This window comes from Mastacembelus armatus, chromosome 22 (genome assembly GCF_900324485.2).
Source record: "Mastacembelus armatus chromosome 22, fMasArm1.2, whole genome shotgun sequence".
NCBI classification, from domain to species: Eukaryota; Metazoa; Chordata; class Actinopteri; order Synbranchiformes; family Mastacembelidae; genus Mastacembelus; species Mastacembelus armatus.
In genome coordinates this window covers 6,540,926-6,566,303 of record NC_046654.1, presented here as the reverse complement: position 1 = coordinate 6,566,303, position 25,378 = coordinate 6,540,926, and the positions used below count along the sequence as shown (strand labels likewise).

General features: G+C 39.5%; 1 protein-coding gene across 1 annotated transcript; it reads right to left on the bottom strand.

Annotated features, from left to right (window-relative positions):
* Window positions 1–157: 157 nt before the first annotated feature.
* uggt1 (UDP-glucose glycoprotein glucosyltransferase 1) lies at window positions 158–24,815 on the bottom strand. The gene is made up of 40 exons (XM_026315760.1): window positions 24,745–24,815; window positions 23,215–23,347; window positions 22,767–22,846; window positions 22,311–22,441; window positions 22,109–22,221; window positions 21,842–22,016; window positions 20,273–20,369; window positions 20,089–20,167; window positions 19,738–19,838; window positions 16,948–17,047; window positions 16,778–16,838; window positions 14,947–15,038; window positions 13,789–13,939; window positions 13,314–13,433; window positions 13,142–13,227; window positions 12,662–12,797; window positions 12,413–12,544; window positions 11,667–11,831; window positions 10,666–10,786; window positions 9,962–10,060; window positions 9,092–9,186; window positions 8,011–8,217; window positions 7,677–7,808; window positions 7,435–7,565; window positions 7,226–7,321; window positions 6,998–7,100; window positions 6,797–6,876; window positions 6,319–6,508; window positions 5,903–6,061; window positions 5,629–5,714; window positions 5,402–5,486; window positions 4,426–4,514; window positions 3,855–3,959; window positions 3,596–3,680; window positions 3,097–3,279; window positions 2,682–2,842; window positions 2,406–2,520; window positions 1,563–1,679; window positions 1,032–1,164; window positions 158–940 (listed from the first exon to the last, which is right to left on the bottom strand). Exons 1-40 carry the CDS (start codon window positions 24,773–24,775, stop codon window positions 921–923), a joined length of 4,575 nt encoding a protein of 1,524 aa, XP_026171545.1. The 5' UTR covers window positions 24,776–24,815; the 3' UTR covers window positions 158–920.
* Window positions 24,816–25,378: the final 563 nt, after the last annotated feature.

Below are 25,378 nucleotides of genomic sequence, written 5' to 3'. Positions count from 1 at the left end.
TCATGGCTTCTTTTACAGTAGCACAGACTCGATAAGATAAAGTCCAGTCTCTTCTGAGTCACACTTTACGCTGCAATCTGCACAAGTTTCAACATCTTTCCCTGAGTCACAGTGACACTTATATTTCCTAAGAAACTGGGGAGTCAATCCAGCCTTCTTTTTTTTCCATTTCCATGTCAAATACCAACAATTAGGTGTCAACACTGACTTCAAAATTCCTTACACGTTCCCCTACAAGTGCTGTACAAGTTTGGATTGGACGTTAAACAACTCTTAAAAAACTCAGCTGTATTGTAATGTTCCAGATTTGTTTTCCATTTTCCAAATATCTCAAACAGGACTGGAAGAAACACAATATTGTTTTACAAAATTCTCTTGCAAAATGTGTTGATTAGTTTTTTTTTTTGTTTTTTTTTTGCCATATCGATTGAAAAAACATTCTGGCCAGTCCTGCGGTGAGGAAATCAGCAAACAGCTTTAAAATAAGGTTTAACCAGTGAGTGAGCAGAAATCCTTCCCACCACCAGATGTTTGGTTTGTCAGAGATAAAAAAAAAAAAAAAACTCAAGTTAACCAGCAGGGAGAGTTTGAGTCCATCTCCCTTTGTGCTATAACCACAACCAGAACCAGAATCAGTGCAACATTCACAGACCAACACCTCACAGGGGAAACAAAAACTATACTGAAAAATAGAGAATTTATGTTTCGCTTCACAAAATACATCCTCACTTTTTGCACAGAGGTGGACAGAAAAACCTCTTCAACCTGGTCACTAGAGTGCTCCAGCATATATTAAAAACAAAAACAGGACAACGCACTGGGTTGTGGTCAGTCTGTGAGCAGTCCTCGAGGCATGAGAGGAGCCTCGTCATGAAGCAGACTCTTTAAACAGAGTCCAGTTCACTGCCTCATCACACTGTTCACAGCTCTGTGTGAACATCTGACAGAGAGACAAAACAGGGGAGAAACATTAGTCAGTGTGATTGATGCATAGGCTGTACCTGCGTGTGTCTGCTGGGGGTCGTGGGTACCTGCGCCTTGTGGCTTTGTTCCTTCCTGGACTCGTGTCTGCAGACGTTTAATCTCTTGGTCGTAATCGGTCCACTCGGCCACGATCCTCACTGCAGCCTGAAGCTTGGGCTCCTTGGTCATGGGGTTGTTACACTGAAAGCAGGAAAAATGAGAAAATGAATAAGCAGTTGTAAAATAAATAAATAAATAAATAATTCTAGCACTCTTCACACTTTTACTCCATCATTTCTCAAACTGTTATGTGTGTTGGCAAACCTGGACAGTAGAGAACAGCATACCCAACTCAGTGTTCACGTAGTGTTAAACTGCCTGATCTCCTGCATATTTTTCTTCTTTAAATGTAAATCACTTAATTCATTCAAAAACTCAGTGCCCTACAATTACATCCTCTAAGCTTCTCTGCCCTCTTGTGGCTGTTAGGAGACATGGCACCCCAGCATGCCTTTTTGCTGAACTGTATAGGTCTATCAACATCCACATTTTATTTCATCCTGATCTTATTGGTCCTGATATACACAGACTGTTGTTACCAGGTCTATTGTCTTGGCGCTTTTCTTGGAGCTGTCGTCACACCAGGTCTCACACCACAGCCACTCCTGAGGCAGAGACTTGATGGGCACCTGGTGGATCATGTTGTTGGGCAGATCCTGGAAAAAAAAAAATAAAACGGGCAAACCAATGAACGACGCAGGATTTCACACCCCCAATGCAATTTTATCAGCTTTTCATGTGCCTCATTCATTCTGATCACAGAATGGCACATTGTCTATTAATCAATAACCAAAAGTTGTTAGTCATGATAAACCAAGAGCTTCACATGATCATGGGAAGGAGCATCTGCATCAACATAATCTTTATGTTTTTTGGCAGTTGTGTGATAATGCAGTATCGCCAGGTTAAGTGTTCAAGGATGTTAGAGAGTGAGATATGAAATTCAGCTGCTGAACAGCAGTGAAAACACTTGGTGTGAAAACACAAGAACCTGGAGAGAAAAGAAGTAAATACAAAGATTATAAAGAGAATCAGATTAATTTCTAAGACTTCTGAAAAAGGCTACTGCTTAACAACCACCTGTCAAACCTAATTACAGTTTCCTTGAACACAATTTTCCAGCAGTTTCTTCTGCCACTACACAATTACAATACCAGACAAAAACTAAAAGCAACAAAATATTTAGTCTGATAGTTTTAGTCTTTGTCTTACTGTTAAACTAATATAAAAACAAATGCTTTGAAAATGCCTGGTGATCATGTGAACTCTGCTGTTATTGTATGAATACATAACTCTATACACCATGCAAACATAACAAAGCAAGCTGATAAAAAGCATCTTTGACTTTGGGTGTACACATTCGTAACTGGACAGTTACAGACCTGGTCCAGGTTGGAAAGGCTGTTTGGGTCTTGGCTGAGTCCCTGGTACTGTCCTCTGAGCCGGTCTCCTGCAGCTATTTTTCGGAACTTCTTCAAGTCGACAACATACAGGGCGCTGCAGAGGATAAATGACAGTCACAATATGCATGAAAGCATAGAAAACAGGCTGGAAAAGACTAAGAAGTGCCTGTGCATGTGTGTGTGTTTGAGGGCGATAAGACGTTTGACACGGGGCTGACTTGAGCTCTACACTGCAGCTGAACTATCAGCATGTACCTGATGTGGTATTTGCGTCCAGCGAGGTGGCTCGCCCAGTAGCCAGACTTCCAGAAGCGGTAGCCATCCATCTCCCGCCGGCTCTCGCAGAACGGAGTGTAACCGTATGGAGCTCCTTCCAGATCAAAGTCACGCAGCTCTTTCAGGTCTGTACGCACAATCTGAAGGCGGATGAGGCACAAACAGAACATTAGGTTCACGTTAGGGCAGCTACTAATCAGTATTTTTATTGACTGTGTTTACAAAATGACCAAAAATTACATTTTTCCAGAGCCTGAAATCTAGAAAAGTTCAAATTGCTTGTTTAGCCCAGCAATTACTTGTTATCAGCCTAAGAGATGAAGAGTAAAACAAAAGAATATCTGGACAGTGGCAGGATGAATGCCAGGGTTTGTACAGCTAGGTATGAATTAACCTGGTCAGCATCCACAAACAGGATCTTGTCGACAGCGAGTGGAAACAGCACGTCCAGGAACAGGATCTTGTAGCCCCAGATGATCCTCTGCTTCTCAGTCTGTTGGTGTAACCAGCGGGGCCACTTATACTGGACCAGCTCGTACTGGAAACCATATTCCTTCGCCATGTAGGGAATGAACTCCTGCAGAAAAATAGAGCTGTCATTTTGCGTATTAGGGATGAATTAATTTGGTTTTATGAATTAAGGGCTGAGTGATGGCAGCATTTCTATTACGTCATCAATAAATCACAATGTTCAGTATAAACATGGTGAGCTCCATCTGCTGATTGAGGTTTTTAAAATATCCTGTTTATCTATTGTACATGTACCTTTATACTACAGAACTAGCGATTTTCAGATCTCCTGTTTGAAGTTCATCAGAGAAAATCTCCATCTCAATGATGAGATTCCAGCTGATTTTTAAAGTAACAGCCTGTGGGTGGAAAAAAAATCCTACCTTGAAAGTCGGGGACAGGTAGTTCTTGAGGAACCAGAACTTGACAGGAGTTTTGGTATTCTTCAGAACTGACAGCATCATGATCCTGAGGGGGAAGATGAATAACATTAGAAGACTGGTGACAACAGAGCTGGGAGAACAAAGGTAGTAAAATCGACAAAGTCTTTGTGCACATAAGAAGTAGGGATGTTAGTTTTCAAGAATTTTGGTTGATAAAATGATCCCCTTTTCTTTGTCTGGTCACATCTCTGACACTCACCTGAGGAACCTCTCATACAGATGCCCAGAGGCCACAGAAAAGATGTTGATCACATCATCTTTCTCTTGCTTTGGTTCCTCCGTCTTCCCTCCACCTGTGAACCCTCTGTAAACAGAAAATTACAAAATATATGGAAGTCTATAACCTCAGCTGAAAATTAGAACAAAATGGGCAGGGTCCTAAGTTTGATGCAGAAATATCTGTTATGCTTTCATCCACACACTTGCAAGATTAAGCTGGTAGATGAGTGATAATGTGAAACTTTGTACCTTTGTACATGTACTGGTTGAACAAAATCATTTGAAAAGCAAAGGCAGGTGTAGCTGTGCATATGATATTGCCCTAAAATATGAACTGGGATTTATAAATTCAACCAAATTCTGTGAGGATTTATAGGAGACTTTTATTTTGAAGGGTACTGATAGCACTGCTCATCTACAGGTGAGAGGGATCCCTAGGCAGATAGATCGATAGATCCCTGTAAGTATTCCTAATAAATTTCTGTTGTAGAAAATCCACGTTCATGTATGCATGTCATGCACAGCACAGCAGGTTTGAACTAAAGCTGTACCTGGTCAGAGATTTCCAGAAGCCAGTGTCGTTTTCCTCAGTCCCATCGCTCAGCAGCTCCTCATTCAACTTGTCTGGTTTCTTCTGGACCTGAGAAGCAGATTTTTTCTTTTAACCAGCTAAATATGTTTTGGGAATGTTGTCCATGCAGCTGACTCAGACTTTAAATATTTCTTTCTACTATTTAACTGATAATCACGATTATCTCTCAGCATCTAATGTGAAAGAAAGAACCACCTATTAGGAACAGCAGCAACAGTTTAGGACGCTATTTAGAAATGTGATGTCGGTTCTGTGCAGCAGCTTGTGGTAGGTTTGTTACAGGGTGCATGCATACTGCATGAAGAGATGTAGAGCAATCTACATATATTTCTTAGATAAACATTTTACACACTGAGGCTTATGACTATTTGCTGACAAATGAAAGTAAATATGAGCCATACCCTCTAAGGAAAATCATACTTCAGGAAAAAAAATTCCACTCAACCAAATGGATCCTGAATCCATGGAAATAGGACATTTACATTTTCATTACTGCATTTATTCGCCCCTGTATTCATTATTTCACTTTTTTATAAATGTATTTCCACACTCATTTCATTTTTAAATGAATCATATTCAGTCCATTAAACATTACGACAAATGTATTCTGTGGAACACGGTAAAATACAAAGAGGTGGGTTTCATGCAGTTTTGTTTGTAGTTCAGAAGCATGTCTTCATGTGGTCACATCCATATGTAAATGTGAAATTTAACCCATGTAATTTATGTAAATACTATATGCATGATTAAAGGACTCAACACAGACTGGAGTCTTTTCTACTTATTAGAATTCATGAGTAAACAGACATTGAGGTGACTGAAAATGTATTTAAGGACAAAACTGAACCAGTCTGACTGTGTTGAAGGGCGTATTCCTATCACTGACTCCATGCTATGGCGCCAGACACTCATCACTTCATCACAACTGAACTGACCTTGACTTTAATGATCCTGCCCTTGAAGTTGTTCAGCACCACAATAATATCATCCGAGTCTGCTGGAGAGTCCGTGCCGTCATGGCTGAAATGGTAAGAAAAAGGTCAGAACAGAAAATTTACAACTACTTTGTACATCTAGGAGTCAAAGCATGTGTTGATTTTTTTTAAAAAAAGGTAAAAGGATGCTTGAAATCTGAGGTTAGACCAGTTCTCCACCTTCTCACCTGTAAATCTTGTATATTTCATCAGAGCGTCCTTTCCTCAGCTTCAGGATCCAGGCGCCTGGATTGGCCTTCAGCTGGAAATAACCCTATAGAGCACAGGAGGAGGTTTACAGCATTTGGGACTTTGAAATAAAAGAAACATTCAAACAGAAAGTCAAAAAATCTACTGTTTATCATGTGGGAAATTGTGGTGGAAGCACTTAGATGATGGAAACTGTTTGGTTTAAAGAGGTAAACAATAAGACAGGATGAGCGCTGGACTCTAAAAGCTTACCAGGTTTGCCATGACAATAGTGTCCACAATAACCGGCTCAGAGGCAGTTCCCAGGGTGAACTGGAGGCCACGTGGCGGCTGACCTGAGCTGACATCAAAACAGTGGCCTTCCAGCAAAAGATGCTCTAACTCATACTCTGCTGCAACAATATTCTCCACCTGCAAACACCAGAGGAGTCAACATCAGTCACCTGTATTTGTGTAGCCTATCAAGGTCCTGGGAACACAGTAGCAATGCTTTCCAAAAAAATAAATAATTAAAAAAAGTAAATGAAAAATGAATTCAGGGAAGTTATTCAGTGGGCCTAAGTGGTACAATAGCAGAGTTTATAACAAAAATCCATAAAACTCTGAGATTCACTTTTTAAATATTTTATAATTACTGATCTTGACTGAACCCAGACAGATTTCTGTACCTCCTGCAGGTAGATGTTGTCCAGGTCATATCGGGTGTGCACAGACTCCACCATCCAGCTCTCTGGGGTGTTGAGGTTCAGAGTGAAGAGAGGAGACTGAGGCATGTCCAAGAACTTAGCCATGGGGCCCGGGGCGAAACTACCATCGGCCTGAAACACCACCTCTGGCTCCAACACGTAACGGTAAAAACTAGAAGATGACACAGGGGAAGCACTTGTTACACATTAGTCAAACTTTTATTGCAGCTGCAGGTCCTCAAACTGGCAAAGCTCAAAGAACTTTAACAAGAGAGCTACACAGTATTAGAATATTTATGAATCCAGTGTCTCATTTAAAGTAAAAAGATAGATATACGGGGAAACGACAAGAGAGAAGGCAGAGAACAAGGAGTTGGACACATTAGTTAGCCCATTTGCATGACTAGGATAGTTTGACCATTGAGTCTGTCCAGAAACAGCTCAGGCTCAGAGGTCTCACCTCTTTAGAGGCAGGTCTGACAGCTTGGACTGACAGTTCATGAAGACACGTAAGTTGATGTTTATCAGCTGCTTCAGAACCTGCATGTTAGAGAGGACAATGGGATGTGGTCAAAGAGAAGTCAAATCAGTCAACTCATCAGAAAGACAAACAGGAAAAAGGTCAATGATCCAGTTTAAATATGTACCACATTCAACCTACCAATAGGAGTGGAGCTAGTTTTTGTGCGTCCCTGGTTACTGGGTCCACCACGGCAACAACATCAAAGTACACATCTCCCTCTTTAGGACGGATCTTCACGGCACTGCAGAAAATCAGAAAACCAGTTATCAAGCCTTTTTTCCCTGCATGTAAACTGACTTTTTAACATTGACTCTGCTGACAACCCCAGAGAATAAATAAGACCTGCTGAAACTATTATAACTTTACCTGTAGCGGTCATCAGCAAAGCCATATTCTACCCGGGCTTCTCCTTTGGGCTGGGAGGAGAGCAGAGCATCCACCTTCATCACAAGGTCACTGGCCCTGAGAAAACCCCCACGTTAACGCTCAAAACTCAATGTATCTTTGAAAACATGACTAAACGAGGTTGCTGAAGGAGTCGGAGGATTCAACTTCGTGATAGTGAAATAAAATACCTGTCCTCTTCAATTCCAAACTGTTGGATTTTGCTTTTGATTCGCTCCCCTGATGTCTTCAGGATGATGCTCTCCAAAAGCAGGAAGTCATCCTGGTTAAACACCTCCTCCTCCTCCAGTGGACCTATGATCTGGAAAGCAGCAAAAGGTGTATATATGTATAGATACATAGCGGTTACGTTGTTCATCATGCACCTGTATTTTTAGTTCTTTTAACAGTAAGAGACAAGACTGTGACTCACTCTTCCATTGCTGATAACTGCTCTCTGTCCTCTCTTCAGTTTGAGCACGTCTCGGCAGTAGGCAGCGTGGGAGAGCAGGAAGCCAAATTTGGGACCTTCATATGCAGCCTTGAACAATGGCACATCCATACCCTGAAGGCAAAAACAGATAACATGTAGGCGGTTGATTAAAAAGTAAAATTAAGAGTAAAAATAAGGAGGGCAAAATGTTCAGTCACGAGGCCAAACAGCTTTCCACAAAAACAAGAGAAAACAGGATCATTTTAAAGCACAGTAGTTCAGACACTTAAATATTTTCAAGACCCAGTGTAGATAAGTGAAGTTGTCCTCTCACCCCAACAGCAAACTCTCTGATGTCGACTCCCTTCTCCAGAGCAGCAGCTGCTTCTTCTTTAGCCATCTTGGTGATGAAGTTCTTTGCATTGTTGGCAGTCTGTGTCTGCATGGCAGCCCAGATGGCTCTGGCCACGCGGCTCGTCTCAGCAGACACACCAGCTGACGGGTTGTTGATCATCCCCAGCCGCACGTTGTTGCTGGTTTTCTGTTGCAGAGCAGGTCAGAGTTAGGGAGGGGGGATTTGCCACTGGATTAAAGGTAAACTAGCACAACAGTATTACAACATTCACTGGTAGTAAAAAGTACAATGAATGAACTTGTGTCTGATCTTGTGTCTGATCTTTGAAACACATGAGCCTCCTACTCCTTTGTCAGATCTAATGGTCATGGTAACTATTGCACATCATTAACAGTGATCTGGATTATGGTTTGAGACATGGCAGGGCTAAGACATGGTTATAGTCAATGTCACAATACTAAGAGTATTTTATATATATGACATAGAAAGTAAAAATAACCCAAACTGCACATAATATAATAAAATTGATGATTAATGTCATATTTTACTGTCAATTATGAAACTTCTAAAACATATTTGTTTGTGTTTCAAAACACAGAAATGCCCTGACATGTTTGGAAGAAGAAAGTCAAAGCAAAAACCCTCATCACCTTTTGATTAAAGATATAAAGGATGTGACTGCAATCATGGATATAAATTATTCACAACTAATCATTTTCAACTGGCATCCTATTTAGGGAATTCATGGGAGCTCGGGAGTTGAACCTCGTTTAAGTGGGGGATGATGACAATGGCATGATTATAATGATGATTACAATGATCTGTTTATGTATTTATTTTATTTCTTTATTTTTTTTAGAAGGAATATTTGAAAAATCATGTGACTGGCCTGTTGCAGTTTCCTTGTAGAAAGGAATCTCTTATATTGTTTAGATTTGACGTAAAAAATTGTGTAAAATTTCAATAAAATTCAATTCATTCATTCAATCACAATATAATTCCAACAAAATTCACCGCCTCATGGTCCAGGCCAGAGACTGTATAGTAACGCATTGTGTACCATGTGTTTGATGGCATCGTAAAGGAGCTGGCGTCCTGAGGGTTTGTCAAAGTCTCCGACCACCCAGAAGGTCACAGGGCGGATGTAGCCATCATCTGACCACCGCAGAAGAAGAGAGATGGAGCATTAGGATAAGTTACTGATGTGATGCTACACAGGTTAACTTATGAGGCAAAGGTGATGAGTTGTGATGTTTGTGGACATAAGTGTGGCAAATCAGACACAAATCTACATGGGTAGCATATTGGGCCGGAAGAAACAAACGAGTATTAAAATGTATTCTTGCTTTTCTCTACTCCAAATGTTGCTTCTTTCTCAGAACCCTTTTGTCAATTCCAAACATCAGATTAAACAGCATCTCATTCCCCATGCAGATGCACCTAATGAACCGTCATGCTCTCCTTCAGAAAGATGGACTAAACAAAGTTAGTTCAGCGGTTACGTAAACACATTTTTAGTGATTATACTTCAGAGCCTGTAATGGACAATCATCACATGCGTAAATTAGTCACTTGTGTCCTCTGAGAAATGCAACACAGATGGAGGGAATGGTGGTGAATACAAACACAAACTCTGATACTCTTCGAGCAGTGTTGTTCACAGAAAACAGAAAAAAGAGCAAGTGAGGAGGAGAGGGAATAATGTGGTGGGAAAAGGTGATTACCATGCCTGTTGGTGGTGGTCATCCCTGATGCAGAAAACATTTTAAAACACATTAATAAGAGGAGGGAGAGGAGGAGGAAAAGACAGAAGGAGAATACATGAAGAGGGAGTTCAGGCTTGAAGATGATTAAACTATCTTCATTAGGAAAATTTGCTTCCATTCACGGTTTTTATGAGCTCATTTGAGGCTGTCGTGCACAGTTTTACCTTTCTTAGTCATGTAGTTCATGCTGTTGGCCACGGCGGTGCTCTTCTCTGTGGTGTCCAGAGTCGAGAAGCGAGCGTAATCATCTACAAAGTAATTATCTGGAAAAAGAGAACAGGAGTCAAATGGAGATCATGCAGCAAATGTCAAATATGATATTTTTGGAAAAAGTGGAAATACAACAGGAAGTTGGAAAATAATCTTTTAAAACTGCTCTGAGACATATTAGGAACTTTTTCTTTAAAAACTAGGTTCCATATATTATGGGAGGGGGCCAAGATTGGCATAAAATTATTGGAAAGTGTATTAATAAAAACTGATGAGGGAGAAGTGACAGAAATCTGAAAAGCTTTAGAGAATAACAACATGTCTACTCAAAATGTGTCAGCCGTTCATGTCATATACGTAAGGAACAGATACGGCTGTAATTCAATCAGCTGTAATGGCTCTATTTTCCCGTGTTTATGCATGTAAAAAAAACTGCTGTTTCTGTTCAACTGTCAAGTCTTCAAGGTGTCACTGTCAGGCTTCAATATCAGATCATTAGGTAAAAATAACACTGGTACATCAGTCAACCTTCATCCTGCACTGCACAACTATTCTAGAACAAAAAAAAAACAAGTTGGTGATGATGAATATTTACATAAAAATAAATATTACAGTAAAATTACTGCTTATATCCAGATTCTATATGTCAGCTACTCACTGGTAGAAGAGAGGTCCAGGTATGTTCTGCTGGTAGACAGCACTCTAGGGTTGATGCGAGGGACAACATTGGGCTGGTTCATGATGAAGTCCACCACATCGTGATCTGTTGCCAGCTCGCCCTTCAAGCCACATGAGCACAGATTCAGGATGATAAAGCGAGTAAATCAGTGGGGGCTTTCTTCACTGTTACTGCAAATCTGACAGTGATGCAGCAGATCCTTGTCTGCCTGCTTTTCACCCCCACAGTCACAGTTAAGAAAGCGTTCGAGTGTTAATAGCTTTTTTACTGCAGTTACTGGTGCTTGTGTATTGAATGAAAGGTTTTCATCCAACAAGATCGAATTAAACATTAAAGAGGAGAAAACAAGAGCGATAACTAACACTCTGCTCACCACTAAGATTGGTATAGCAATCAAACACTAACTGTGCTGAAATGCCTTGGAAACAGATTTCGCTCATCTGAGTGCTGGGGCAACATTAAAAAAAAGGAGAGAACAAGAGAAACATTGCTCCCAAGGTCCTGCCTAAAACAGAATTTATTTTATGACTACAATCTCAGACGGTGCACCATCTCTTTTCAATAGCTCAACTTAAGAGAAACTAACAATCTACAGCTCATCTACTCATTTCATAACACAAATGAATAGCCCCAGTGTATTATAACTATTTGTGCAAAGTCAGTGAGAAAACAAATGTTGGCCGTCTTAATATGAGCACATCTGGAATATGTGTAAGGACCAGCACACTGAACACTGTTCTGAGAGGTGCACACTATGTACTTTTGTCTGCTCATGTCTGCAGTCATTAGTTATTTTTGTTAACTTATCTGCATTGAAAACTGATTTTTATCTACATCAATATAAAAACAAAACAAAATGTAAGACATCAAATATTGATCTCTAATGAAAATAATAGTTTTGAAGACACTGATGAGAAACTCATAGTTAAGTCAACTGTGACTGTTTATCAGTGTATGTGTGTGTGTGTGCTTTAACTGACCAAGTAAACAGCTCTCTGATAGAAGGAGGTCGTCTCCAGGATCTTTTGCATGGTGACTGTCTCCAGTTCGTCCGGGTCCAGCTGTTCACGCTGGTAAGGTATGCCATTGTACGTGACCACAGGCAATGGGCCCACACCTGTCTGCTCATAGTATGCCCGCCCTTCCTGGATGGTGACAAAGGAGTATTAGTAGAAGAGTCTCAAAAATATAACTGTCTTAGAAGATAAGCCTGGAAAAGTTAATCCATATTTTTACATCAAGCATGTTTTTGCCAAAAAACACTTAGGTAGCTGCAAACAAATCCACTTGTCTGGAAATAACTTCCTGTGCCAGGACCAAATTACTTTTCCTGATATATTTTCCCCATATAAATCTTCAAATACACTCCAGTGACAGTTCATAGGTTCAGTACACAACTGCATTTTATACTGATACGCAAACTTGGATACCTTCCCAGGTGGTCTACACTGTTCCACACTGACGATATGTAAATCTAAAGTGTTGTTGACTTTTTGTTTCCATGTTCTATTTCATGTTTTAATATTTATTATTTTTAATTTGTTATCTGTCAAAAGAGCTCCCTAATTATTAATTTGTTAGCCATATTACACTTTGCCATCCTTTATGCATGGAAAGCACAAATAACACTAAATAACAGGTTTGTATATAAAGACTATAAAAAGACGTGATGAAAATGACAAAAGGTGGCAGCTACTGTCACACTGTCACACTCGGCCATTCTCACCTTCCTGTTGCTGTCGTAACTAGAGTCAGCTCCCAGGATGCTGCTGACCTCTACGTAGGGAAATCTTTTCTCCAGAACTTTAACTACATCCCCAACACTCAACCGTCCACCGACAGGCACACGGTTAAACATCTGCAGAGAAAGGAGGAGATCGGATGGGACAGAGATGACAATGTTATTAACGTGAGTAGCCAATGTCAATGAAAACATAACATCTGTGCTATATTCATAGTTTGAACATCAACTCACTGAGATGACAGCTTCGAAAGCGCTCTGACTGTCCACCTCGTCACTGATGTAGTTGTAGGCACGGACCAGCGCCACACCCGCATCCTGCATACCGTCTATGTCATCTTCATTTGATACCACAAACACCAACCCAATCCTAAAACACACACCAAATATACTTCAAAACAAACTCTCATATATGTATTGGATGTTTAAGATGCAGTGTGTGTGTTGCCGCTTCATCAGTATTCAAACAAATGGACTCTCCCAAGACGACATGCAGGGAGTTATCAAAGGTCTTCCATGCTTGTCTGACAAAACTCCAGAATCAAAATAAAGTTTAACTACGTCTCCCAGAAGACTGCAGCTGCAGTTTCTGATTTTTTTGCAGTAACTGAGCAACATACTCTGAAATATTTATCAGAAAATATATTTATTGTCTAATGTATGAATAACCTTTTTTTAAGAAGTTTAGTCTACCATATCTCTGAATACACCAACCTGAGTGGGATGTTGTTAGTGTAAAACATCTCTGCAACACTCAGCAGCTCAGCAGCATTCTCCTGAGTTGGATCTAGAATAATCACCTGCAACCCAAACACACAAAACATAAACATTGATATCTTTCACACAGACTTAGATGCATTTCATTTCACAAGGGCTATGGATGTACCAGATTGTGGAAATTCTTGCGTATCTGTCTGATCACTCCAGGGAAGGTTGGCCTGAGCAGCTCCTGCACGTTGTAAGGCCATGAGCTGTACCTGTGGTCTGTCTCCAGGTTGTTAATCCACTAGAAAGGAAAGAAAATTGAAAGTAAAGATGAGAAGAGGTATAAAGAGCAGCCTGAGACCAAGAGCAGGCAAGTTTCAAGAAGAAATTACTGGCTTGAAACCTGATTGTAGTTTTCTTGCACAATAAAAATCTTTCCCAAGAACAACTCGTTTTATTTCAAGGACAGTTTGTGCAATTTTCTCATTTTCTGGACTTTTTCATGGCTCGAAAGCTGAATTAGAATTACAGCACTTTTCAAAATTTCAAGGACAAACTGATATAGCACAGCCATAACTGAGCAATCACACCTTTATAAAGGTGTTTGCACTTTTTTGTTCCCAGATTTAGCACTTAATAAGGGTGTGATTTCTCACACTGATGGCAGGGTTGCGGATGTCGACAGCATAGTCAGACTCAGAGGGCTGGACGTTGAGCTTCAGGATGTCATGGATGTAGGGTGTCTCGATCAGCAGAGAGCGCAGACCCTCCATCACCCTCGCCTCACTGCGCAGAACCTCAAACACACTGTAGGGAACAGATGAGTGTGTCACAGTGTAGCCATCTAAGGCAGGTGTGTATGTGTGTACTGAGATCATGAAGGTACAACATGGCTGTGAACATCTGGTTAAGTGAAGTGACAGATGTACTGCAGAGTGAGGGCTCATTAATTTAATTTTGAATACACAAATAAAAATGATTACTGCTTGTTTTAAATATAAATGTACAATGTATAATATTGTTGGGAGAAAGGGAATACAGTAATCAGAAATATGCTGTCAGTGTGCAATCACCGGGAATACCAACACTGCATTTCATTAATTTGAGAATGAGCCTTTTAAATCTACATAGTGAGTGGGTCTCCTTTCATGGAGGAAGCCATGTGCTGCCATGTTTCAACAGTAGCCTAGAATGGACAACCCAACAATGCTTTTAGAGAGTGAATCATGTTTTGTCCCTTATGCCTGGAAACAGTGGCAAGAGTAGTGCAAGTTGTGTTCAGAAAGCTGCATTCTGCAATCTCACCACTGGATGCTGCTAAATCCTTCCCATTTTACACACTGCACCCTAAACCTAAACATACTTACGAATCAGATTTAAAACCCTGCAATTTAACAGTTGCATTAGTGAACAATACATAAATGACTCAAAGTTTAGGAGGAGGCTAATACAATAATCAAATACAATTTTTTTCTATTTAAATTGATCAAAAATGCCAAATATCCTTGGGATTTAGGTTTTCAAATATGAGTATTTGCTATTTTATTAATCAGATATGATAAAACTCTCTCGGAGGTCAATTAATTACAATGCTCGACAGCAAATTGTCACAATTAGGAAATTGCTGATCAAGTATCAAAATAGCTGCCATAAATTTGCATCAATCAAGTAAGTGACTAATCACGGCAGCGGTAGAATATGATTTTATCGGATGCAAAAGGTTACTGTAAAGCAAATGCATTTCTGTGACGGAGACAGAAGAAATGAGATTTAACTGTATATTAATATATGGGTGTGAATATGTGTGTGTGTACCTGAAGATGTCTTGTGAGTCCAGATCTATATGCAGCCCATTGATGAACAAGGCTGAATCCCCTGGTTGCAGCCCCAGAGTCCCTTTGAAAAACTACAAAGAGAAACGTCAACATGACTAAATATACTGTTCACATCAAACCACAAAAGTCCCTATTGACCTCCAACTGAGCAGATCATCATGCTGAGCAGCACGTAACTTCTGGTCATCTCATAGTTAATTATATCATTAAACTAGAGGCAACAGTCAATACAAATCCGTAACGAGATGTGAGACAGCTCCAAACAAGCTCAGACAGGTTTGTTAAAAGTCAGTCTGTTTGGAGCTATCAAACCCCACAAAAAACAAATCTAATTATTAGAGAAAAGGTGTGAGCATATGTGTGCACAAGGCTGTGAGAAGCTGTTTGCATCTCTGCACAGGCAAAAGGAATGCCTCAAAGTTGTTCTGGCACAGTCAAATCTCATTACAGAAAGACAAAGACATCAGATTAATCATACTCCAGACACTGCAATTACAACAAGACATGATTAACACAAATATTGTTCCTCCCACTTAAATAGTGTGAGTGTGTGTTTGTGAGAGAGAAATGTCGGTGTGCAAGTGCATGTGTCCAAACTGCTTCAATCAATAATCATTTCTTGCTGCAGGACTCACTGCGCCTCCTGAATGAATCACCGATTCAGTAATTACGACGTTTGCTGCTCACCCCAACCACCCACCCAAACTCCTGTCTGCACACCAAGATAATGTGAACACAGCTCGTGGAGGAGCTGGGGTGGGGGCAGGCAGGAGGGAGTGGACGTGGAAAAAACACAACACAACACAACACAACACAACAAAAAAAAAACCTTTGACAAGAAAAAGGGGTGATTACCTATTCCATTAGCAGGGCAAAGCCAGACACATTGTAAGAAACTGAATGCTTTTCAAGTCAGATGTTGATTACAATTTATCACATTCTAAAAGGTGAGGGGAACAAAACAAAAACAGGAAGAGCTGTTCTCATTTTGAGATATTTCCCTAAAGACTAAGGCTAAAAGCCTGATTGTACTTGCGGCTGCATGCAATAATGTTATCTGTTTTTATTTATTGTTCTCTTTTATTGGGTTAGATTAGTAAACAGCTAAACCTAAATTATCCCAGACCTCTCTACAACAAGTACATCAGGAAGGTAAAAACTTGGGCATTATAGCCTTTTGGCGTTATTGTCACACACACACTCCTCCTGCAGATGTTACTACACCACCAAATGTGGATGAATCCAAAATAGTCCCAAACAGATGTACTATTCTTTAGCAACTTCAGCTAAAAGGTAGAACATTTCAGATATTTCAGGACATTATTTAGTCTAGCAATATATCTGAGACCTGCTATTAAAAGATGTACAGTACCGTGTAACAGTTTTAGGCACTAAAACTACACTGGGGATGTTTTTAATATAAATTACATAAATAGTTTTTTTTTGTATAAATTGACTGGATACAAATTGCAGTAAAGGGAACAAAAGACACCCAGAACTAATCAGTATTTGCAGCACTCTCCTTCAAACCAGACACCTGATGGTTTTGTGCGATAAGAATCTAAAACATCTAAAGTACCTCTGCACATTACTGTCATGTCTGCAGTAGGAATAAATAGGCTTGGGGCTGCATGAAACAGACACAGTAGGGAAGCTGGACAATTTGGTGAGATGAAAAAACAGTAAGGAAAACATAAAATATGGTAAGGCTCATCCTTTAATCACAGGTTGTTTTGTGTTAGAAGAAATACTAGAGGACAGTGAAAGGGACTAAAGAGGAAATAAAAGATGAATGGACAAACAAACATACCTTCTGATTTTCCTCTATCTCTTTACGAGTCTCGGAGTTGACCACCGTTTTAGTGATGGACCTGGAAGGAAAGGAAAATGGCAGACTGGACTGTAAAACCGCAGATTATCCCGTGTCTGTGTAAACAGAACCTCTAACAGCGGCTGTTTTTATGTATGCTTCCTCTATACCTGGCTTTGGTGGGGAAGTTCTGACTGAGGTCTTTCATTATGTTGAGGGCATCAACAGCAGGAGCTGCAAGAATACGAGCTGCTGTCTGGAAACTCAGATCTATGAAAGAAAACGCAGGTGGATGGGGAGGTAGGCAGAAAGGGCAAGAAAAACAAAAGAGATGAAGGGACAGAGGAGACACAAAGGACAGAGAGAGGCACAGAAAAAAAAATGAGAAAGTTTCAACAAAATAAAACCAGCAGGAGCATTGTCATAGCCTGCAGTCTGCATAAACTCAAAGGCTCAAGTTTCTAAAGAAAAACTTACCAAAGAAATAAAGAACAAGAAGAGCTTGGACAGCCAAGTGTTACTACAATAATAAACCTCCAATCTTTGATTTAACAAGTATAACAAGTACTTATAGCCAAGCCAGCACATATATGAGGTTGTATTTAGCCACTGCTGCTGTCTGCACCAAATGCTAACATCAGCATGTTAACACCATTACACTGACAATGCTGATGTTGAGCTGAAATAACATTTATAATGTTCCCAATCTTAATTTAGTTTAGAACTCATTTAAATTCAGTTAATTTACTGGTGATCAAGTTAATAGCTGATGAGAAAAATTCCTTCTGGACCAAAGACACTGCCATCCCTAGAGCCATGTTTCTAGCCAGGCTAAAAATTAATTAAAATCATTAATTAAAATCTTAAAGCATTTAAGACAAAATGTGAAAAAAAGACTAAAATATATACGCAGAGTGGCTTTCACTTTTTGCACACTTTGTTGTCTTGGTATGGTTGGATGACAAATCTTTTTGGATTTTTTTTTTTGCACATTTAAATTCAAAAGCTAAAGCCTCACATATTTATAAAAATACCTCAATTCAGTACTTTGCTTTGGTCTTGGGTCAATTTCTACAAGCTTAGCACATGTGGATTTGGGTAGTTTATCCCATTCTTTCTGGCAGATCCTCTCAAACTCACAGATGTCTGAACTGACATCTTCAGGTTCCTCCACAGATGTTCTTTGGGGTTTATGTTGGAACTTTTGCTCAGCCAATCAGCCTTGTCCTGAAGCCACCCCAGTGTTGTTTTGGCTGTTTGCTTCAGGTCAGTGTCAAGCAGAAAGGTCACCATCACCTCGGTGACAGCAGATTTTTTTTCCCAGCACTCACTCAGTTCAGTTTTTTGATTTTTCATATATTTGCAGAATTTCTCAAAACATGTTTTCACTTTGTCATGTCACAGGTTATTCAGTGTAGACCGATGGGCAAAATGGCAAAAATGAAACCTACAACACAATAAGGTGTGCAACAGCAGGGCATAGAGTCTGAATCCTTTCTGAAGCAACTATGCACAGTTTTTTTGGCTTACAAGGAAAGGGTGGGTTTAGTGAGGATTACTTCAATGTAGTGAGCATCTCTGTAATAGTGTTGTAGCCTCTGTGATTATTAGCCCCTGGAGGTCTCCCTGTCTTTGTAAACAGGCTGAGCTAATGAGTCCCAGAAGGGTAAAAGATAAAGACAGATGCCCACATCAGAGCCAAGCTCAACCCAGTCCCATCTCCTCACATCCTTCATTTACTACAATCAAAAGCAGCCTCATGTTTAAATTCTGACCACACCTACTGAAAAAAGTAAGATTCTTCATGTATGATTCAAAAAACATATTTCAACCAGGATTGCTAAAGAAAAATTACACCAACCTACTATATGTTTGAGGCAAGAAAATGAAACAAATTGAAAAGCACATGCAGTTATGTCTGAGATTTAATAGATGATGTAATCCTGATCAATAATGCTTTTATGTTGCAGCAGACAGTGCTCTCATATCTTCAAGATATTATGACTCAAATGTATCAAGAGGACACTGATCGACCACAGTCACTGATTACAAAACCTCAACGGATAAATTTTCTGCTGTAAGTTTTAGTCACTGATGCAGTGATCTCACTGTTAAAGCAGCAGAAGCAATATTTCATATTTATTATTTAATTATGATCAATGAAGAGGAAAAATACATAAATAAAAAATACTGAATCAACAGAAACAGTGAGACAAACTCTCACACTGAAATTAGTTTCAAAGCTATCAGTGCATGAAGTGTGATGTAAGGGATAATTAACAAGGAAATGTTTTAATCCTGCTTCCATTATAAGGAATCCAGTGTGTGTTTATGCTCAAACCAAAAGCTGTAAACATGAAGGCCGACAGGTAACTCAGATTAATTCCAGATTTGGTGATTTGGACTGGATCAAATCCAGTGATTTACAGCATGTTATGCAATGTGTTAATGTGCACTTTATGTGTTGACTTGTTGGTTAGTCCCAATATGTTCCAGAATAAGTGGTAGATGATGGATGGATGGATGTATGGATGGATGATACGACTGCAACTGGAACTTAAAAAATTCATGCAATTGTGTGATGATGTACATACAGTGCATATATTACCACGGTTAGCCCATAATCTTAATGAACACAGAGTTGAGCCTTAGTCCTGATGGTATACTTACAGGATCATAAAAATCAATTGCTTTAAAGTTTAAGTAACAGAAATAATGCCTGCTGTTAACAGCAAGCTGAGGAAGTATTTAGCTTTGCTCCAAGCACCAAGGGCCTCACAGTTTATTTCTGTTAGCCAGCCATGATGCTGGCTCTGTCATCCTTTTGTCACTCTGCTGTCAACAGCCTATTAAGTACAATGATTTATAACTGATGTAATACCAACACTCATAGGGAGACACTTCCTTTGCAGCCAGTTTGAATCGACAAATCCTACCGTATGTTTTGGAAGGAGACTCACCTTGCATTTGCCAAACTTTCAGAGGTGCCATTTCATTAGTGCTTTCTATTAAATGTTTCCTCAGCTCTTTTAATTGCTCTTTCAGTTCTGGATAGAGGGTCCTGGGGAAAGAACAAACAAACAATAAGAGAGCAAGTGACTCTGAAAAATGCCCACATTACTAATTACTAGAGAGCGGTTGGATTCACAGATAGATTTTGCTAGTTTAAAGATATAGAGTTATGTTTGCAACAAATAAACTGTGAAAGGAAAAGAACAAAGGAAACTGCTTGTCTAGTGTGAGAATGGTGCAGTTCCTGGAACTACTCCAAGCTCTGAATTTTTATCATAGGCTGACACAGAGCCACTCACTTGAGTTTGCCAAACAGAAATCCCTGGACCTCATCCACTGGATCATTCTCTCCGATCACTGTAGTGTTCACCTCCGCCCCTGAAACCACAATCAATTCACTTGTTATTTGCATCAGGACTCCCATGGGATTACACCATCACGGGACTGTGTGTATTGACGGTGTGTGCTTTTGTGTGTGTTCACCTTGGACTTGCGTGTCGTCCTTTGCCTTGTACTCCTGGCTTTTGATGGCCAGCTCCACTCCATACCCAGAGAGGTACACTTTCTTTGCACTTGGATTCTTGTTGGAAAGGAGGGAGCATTATAAAACATGACACAAAGACATTGCCCTTAACCCTAAAATGACAGCCTCATATTCCACAATGCATCTTAATATATCTCATAAGGATGTATTCAGCAAGGGCTTAAATGCATGTGTAATTCCATTAAAAAGAAACTGTCTTTTAGACAGCAATCAAGCTCTGATGCTCTTTTTTTTTTACAACTTTAATAATTTAAAATGTAATGTTTCAAATCTATATAACACTAAGTCAGCAGAAAAAAAAATGTTTGCCCATGTGACTTCCGTTGTTAACCTTTCTACATTCATTTTTATTTCTGCTGTAAAAAATAAAATTAATGCTATTTACAGCAGAAAAAACTACAAACACATGTAAACGCTGGCTCACAGTTTCTAAGTAGAGAGAACCAGCTGGTGCTTCCTAAACGCGGTGGACATTTACTGTCCCTTGATTGTCCCCAGGCTTTGAGGGGAAAAAAAGAAAAAGTGTTTAGTGTTACAACCTCTCTACTGCCTGGGCCTTCTATCCTTAACAGACAGATGGTTGGAATAATTTTGCATAATTACGGGGGAAACACTATCACCTTGCATGTGAGGGAAGAAGCATTTTAAACTTCAACTCTACACGAAAAATCAGAGAAGCAGCTTTCATCCCAGGTGTAAATGAGGAGCCCAATTAAACTGCAGAGTTTTTTAAGTTAAGGATAACAAAAAAAAAAAACATATACGCTTTTAACTTATCATCTTGCTGCATGTTTACTAAAAGGAATGTAGTTTTCCCACCAGCCATTCCCTGGTATGCTCATTTAGGGCTGCAACAAAAATTACTTTCATTAGCAATTACTCTGAAATGTACTTTCTTGATTAATTAATGAATTGTTTGGTCTGTAAAATGTCAGAATATAGTCACAGTTACACAAAGCCCAGGCTGAATGACATTAATGGCATATTTTGTTTTACCAAATGTCAAAAACCTCCTTAAAAAATAAAATAATAAATACACAGGAGATAAAGAAAAACAGCAAATAATGTCATGCAAAGGTAGAACCAGTGAACTTTGATTGACTGATTTCTTTTTTGGATTTTGGATTAGTTGGTTGACATTAATTATAAAACCAATTATTTATCAAAATAATAATAATAATTAATGTACTGTCAACCAACTAATCTCAATCTATCATCATCTATCTCTTATGCAAGAACAAAGCAACACTGCTTTTTCAATACATGTCCCTGTTTTAGCACAATGCACATGAATGTATATTATATTACCTAAAAGAGGAGATTTTGTTGTTGAAAGCTGTGACAACAGCTAATACAGTATGTGAACCTGCTGTAACTATCCAGTGCACAGAGCATACATGTGATATGGATGGTCTATAGCATTGCTGTCAACTTCCTTGTTAAACTGCTTATGAAATACTACAGTCCACATCCAAATCAACCTGATTTTGTGTTTGAGAAACACCTACAGGTAGGTAATGTCGAAGAACATAGGTCACCAGGCCTTCATGTGCTTTGGACGAAATGACTTGGTGAAGTATCTGGAAATCTGCCTTTCCAAACTCGGCATAGAGAATGACAACAGGAGCATCTGGGTTGGATCCTGCATATCTGTGATCGCCTTTGAAAAGGTACGGCTTTGGCCTGAAAAAGACAGGGAGTTCCGTCAGAAAAGGCAGTTCTTACTTTAAAGATTTCTAACTGTGATCTATTCTTGTGTTTACGTTTTAAGTTACCTTTCAGGTGCTGTTTTCAGCAGTGCTGTTAAACCTTCTGCATCACACGTCTTCTCACCATGAACACTGAAGAAAGCTGAGCAGCCAGATGGAGGAGGCTCATTGGACGCTATCTAAAAATCAAGTCAACACAAGACTATGATCCCCAGACTATGATGCATTTAAACCTTCAAAAACAAATTTTACATCATCCTCCAGGTACCTGTTGGAAGGAGTGTACTGTTGCAGAGTAGGCTCTGAGGGACAAGGCAAACTTCAGCATGTTCACCTGGACGGAGCTGAGCAAGGCACTGGCTTTCTTTACAATCAGGTCATAGTAGGCCTGATCTGTGTCTGAATGACAAACATACAGCGGTCATGTGTAAACACCATGTTGATATTGTTATGGGTATTTTCTCTGTATTTCTCCAACTTCCAAACACTGCTTCTTAAACCCTGTCACAGGTTCTGTTTCAATACAAGCAGGCACACAAATTAACCAAACTAAAATATTGTTGGCAGCTCTATTATATCATGCTATTGCTTGCATAAGTGCTTGACCAAAACACTGACACTGCATTTGCTGCTCAGAAACTTCCATACACATCATAAATTCAGCTGCAGCACAGACACTAAAAGTGAAAACTGGTCTAGAGAGACTGAAGCAGCTTTACTTTACCATCATGCTGTCCTTCTATGTTTTGATTGGCCTCAACAAAGTCCCAGAACTTCTCCTGGCTTTCTTCTGCCAGGAACTCACTGAGGAGAAAGATGTAAGTGGCAACTTCATAAGATGCCCATGTTTATACAACATACTTTGTGTATACTGTATGTAGCTTGTGAGTCATAAAATTCGATTTGGGCGGATAATGAACCTTGTGCTTGCCAAACTCAGAGTAGAGCGTTAACGCCAGCAAAGTACAACACCTGAATCTTTTAAATATTCAGAATCTTGTTCAAAGTCACATCAGCAAGAAAGAAGTTTAAACTCACTTAGAGGACTGTCGCAGTAATGACCCTACCAGCCCTCAGGACATTGATTTATCTATTATCTGCTTCCGAAATTTAATGTCTGATGTAACGTGGCCAAATGTCTGCTACTGCAGTCGAGCAGTGCAGCGTCATACCTGGCCTCCAACAACAGAGGAGTATCAGCCCATTTGGTTGTGAGGGTGGTGGTGACAGCTTTAGAGTCTGCTCCTGCAGACACTGCAACGAAAGGCGACAGCAGCAGGACCCACAGGAGCCACATTCTCAAGCCTATGCCAGGGAAAACAGTGGAGGGAGAAAGTAGGAAGCAGTGGCAAATGAGAGGAAGAATCTTGTGAATAAAAATAAAAATGTGTGCTGACAACAGGACTATAACTAGATCATATTGTGTTATTGAATCAAAAGTCTGCTCTAATGAGTGTTTTCTAGAGAGTGATTACCAATCAGCACAATTAGTTATTGAAGTTCTTGGTTTTAGTTTCCAGTCATGCTATATGTAACAATGGGACACTGGTAAATGTTTCAAACAGCACTATTTTGTGTTATTATATGTGATCTTGCACACATTTGTCATTTTGTGATATATCAATATCAGAAAATATCCTTATTACCATAGTGAGACAGTTTTCACCCATACTGCCAAACAAGACAAAGTTGCCAAACACAGTAGGATACTGTTAATTTGCTGAACAACATCAACACTGCTCTAAGGCCTTTAGCCAAGGGATTTGATTTTTTGCAAATTCATTTCCAGTGACATTTCTGGAAAACAAAACGTAACTTGTTACAAGGGAATTCAACACAACGACAGATTAGTGCTGTTTTAAAGACAGTGGGTTGATTTGGTTTAGTTTTTTATGCTTTTTGCACTTTTTTACTTAAATTTATAATAAATAAAAATTTACTTGACCTAATTTCTCCATGTTACTTTCAGTAAAAAATATGGGGTCTGTAAAACAAACTTATCACAATTTTATCAGGAAATGTATCACACTAAAGTATGATGCTAACAAAGGTGGGTCCTTAATGTTTACTTTTTGACTTGTAAAGGACCCCTGTGATTTTCACTCACACATTCCCAAATAAAACTGCGTTGAATCAAATTACCACAAACTAACCGATGCACAGTGGATCTTTGCACTTGACTGAATCTTGGAGGGAACGGGGTACATACACAAAGGGTAGAGGTGGAGAATACAATAAAACAGAAGACTGTTTAGAGGATCTATGGGGGGGTTTCACTAGTAAACAAAAAGCTGGATGGTTTCTGTCCAATGGGAAACCTCAGCGTGTCTCCTCTGGCCAATGGGCGCTCAGATGGGACATCCGGACTGTTTCAATGACGATCCCCAAAGCTGTTACATTAGCTCCGATCATGTGCTAACTGTGTTAATGTTTACTGGTCTAGACAGTTTTATAGCCCGGGTTGTTGACACGCAGAGCCCGACAACAGGCTGTGAACTAACGCCACCTAAAAATAACACTCGCTAAAACGCCTCAGGAGCTAACGTTAGCTAACAACACGACACCAAATGAAACTACCTGGTTGTATTAGTTTCCGTTTACCCACAGTCAACTAATGACAATCCTCTCAGAAACAGCAAAAATCAGCCATAAAAAGCGGCCATTCATAGCTTAATCATGAAAAACGAAAGATTTATTCTCACCGAAGCCGGGTCCGTAACTTCCTACATCCATGATCTGCTGGGGCTGGTTTGGTCCTGACGCTCAGCCGGATTGGGTAACCACGAATGTTGCCTGTTCAAAATAGCTGAAACCATCCACAGTAAAACGTAACTTGAAGAAAAGCAGCACGTTTCTATGAGAGAAAACAACATGGGGAGACTGAATCTTATCAAGCAATTAACTTTTGCTGCCTAACCTCTGCTTCTCAATTTTTAATGGAATGCAGTATTTTTATACTCAAAATTTTCACTTGTATGATTTTTAGATACTAATACTAGCAAAAGGCATTTAAACCAAAGGATTGGTTTTTGGACCAACAATTATCTTGTATTTATTGCTCTTCTAACAGCACAATTATATTTCGCTTTAAAAGTAGTTAGACTATATTATAAACACAAATGCAAAAGACAAAAAAGGAATATTCCTCCTTGTATGTAAAATATAAATGACATGAGATCTGTGTTATCACTCACACAGCTGTTAAAGCACAGAACACATTACTGGATAGTTTCATATCTATATGTCTAATAGCTGTTTAGCAGTGGTCAGTGGATATTTGAATAAGGTAGGGGAAAAGTCCTCCAAACATACCATAACTTAATTAATTTAGGACAG